Source organism: Pyxicephalus adspersus, chromosome 6 (genome assembly GCF_032062135.1).
Source record: "Pyxicephalus adspersus chromosome 6, UCB_Pads_2.0, whole genome shotgun sequence".
In the NCBI taxonomy this organism is placed as follows: Eukaryota; Metazoa; Chordata; class Amphibia; order Anura; family Pyxicephalidae; genus Pyxicephalus; species Pyxicephalus adspersus.
In genome coordinates, this window is record NC_092863.1 from 106,949,497 (window position 1) to 106,951,387 (window position 1,891).

A 1,891-nucleotide genomic window follows, 5' to 3' on the forward strand; every position below is an offset into this window, starting at 1 on the left:
AATCTTGACCAGGACACTGGCTGCATGTGGTTTGTATGATCCCATCCATGATTTTTGTTGGTTTCTTTTCATATTCCTTAGACAACACTGTATGGCTGTGTCTTGTGATGATGCACTGGTCCTGGTTTCACCAAAAATCACAAAATAGGCATTACATTGACCATATGCCAGTCCATTGGTACCAAGCCAGTCATTACACACAACTATGAATTCACACACCTCCAGTAACTTTTTATTGATAAGACGGTATGTTCTTGTTAATAATAAAGTTGTATTGAGATTTCTTGTTACACAAAAAGGTAGGAAATTATGATGCAGCAAACATTTCTGGAGTTCTGAGCAGCCATGATGCAAAAAGGAATAAAATGGAGGACCTACCAATAAAACTAGTACATTACTAACAACACAGAACATATCACATGGATAAAAATAATATTTGATATATGGTGGTTTTGTAATTGTTTGACGGAGATGCCAATAACATTCACAGATCCCCAGTGTCTGTACTAATGATTAGAAAATCAAAATAATATTATTACATTGTATTTATGTAAGGTCAACATATTATTATCTTGTTATTATGTAGCACTGAGATATTACGCAGCGTTGTACAAAGTCTATAGTCATATCACTAGCTGTCCCTCATAGGAGCTCACAATCTAATGTCCCTGCCATGGTCATATGTCATTACCACAATCTAAAGCCAGTTTCTGGAGAAGACAATTATCTAGCTCCATGGGTTGGGGCTATAGGAGAAAAGCAAAGTACCTGGGGGAAATCGACACAAACTACCATTCCACCCCTCTAGCCTTTGCAGCATTGATGCCCCAGGTTTGAATCTGGGTCAGAATCTGCATTGAGTTTGTATTGAGTTGTTTTCTTTGTGTTTGCGTGCTTCCTTATCCCAAAAAGCACGATTTGTCAATGGAAAGGTAAGCCCTTCTTAAAAGCATCCCATTCATCTGGGGTATCTATAGGGCCAATAAGAGGGATAGAATACTGCAGACAAATCCCAGGAACCTCCCATGAGTTTGGACCACATTCCAATATACTCAAAAGTCCAACAACTGACCCGGCCCCATCACACACAATGCACTTTATTCATCACACTGTATACAATGTATAATGATCGAGATTTCTCATCTGATTCCACAGCTCAGTGTCAAAAAGCAAAGAAAAATGTAAAGCCTGCTCCTAACAAGAACTCTAAAAATGTAGAAGAGGTGACAAATCAGTGTAAAGCTGGATATTATTTGTCATTAATCACAATTAAATGTGACAATCCTCTTGCCTCCCAGCAGTGGACTCCTCCCACTGTTACCTGTCCAGGTGAGTACAACAACACAGGGCACACCCATTATATACACTCTATATATTATATGCACTGAATATAGTCATATATATATATTTGAGACCTACCTGATATTGGGGCCACAGAAACCAACATTGAGAGGGACAGAAGCTGACCTTGCAGATGCTTATTTACAGAGTTTTTTTGGGGTAAGTTGGCAAAAATGGATTAGGGGCAGAATGTGGCCCTAGACAACATAAAAGCTTTGGTCTCATTCCCATTTTTTTAAATGACATTAATAAAGACGCAATAGTCACCTATTCATAGTATCTATAGACCCTCATAAGGCACCAACAGCTCACAAGTCTATTCTCCCTTGTGAAGTGACGTGGAGGTACGCAAATCTAACCAACTGTACTATTTTCCTGCAGGAGTCAGAAAGTTGTATCAGGGCCTCTTAGACATGCATTTGGGACATATGGAATATTCATTTTACATAGACAGTGTAATTACAACTGATTTCAATCAATCATTGCAATACACTATAAGTATTCGGAGTACTTTGTTCGTACTTTGGTATTGTGATTGTTTTTCCAAATA

General features: G+C 38.3%; 1 protein-coding gene across 1 annotated transcript in view; it reads left to right on the forward strand.

The window, feature by feature from the left end:
* LOC140332801 (complement receptor type 1-like) overlaps window positions 1-1,891 on the forward strand; it is a 29,582-nt gene that overhangs the window by 17,991 nt on the left and 9,700 nt on the right. The window contains exon 6 of the mRNA XM_072413994.1: window positions 1,156-1,329. Coding sequence (XP_072270095.1) covers window positions 1,156-1,329 — 174 coding nt within the window. The remainder of the gene's footprint in view (window positions 1-1,155; window positions 1,330-1,891) is intronic.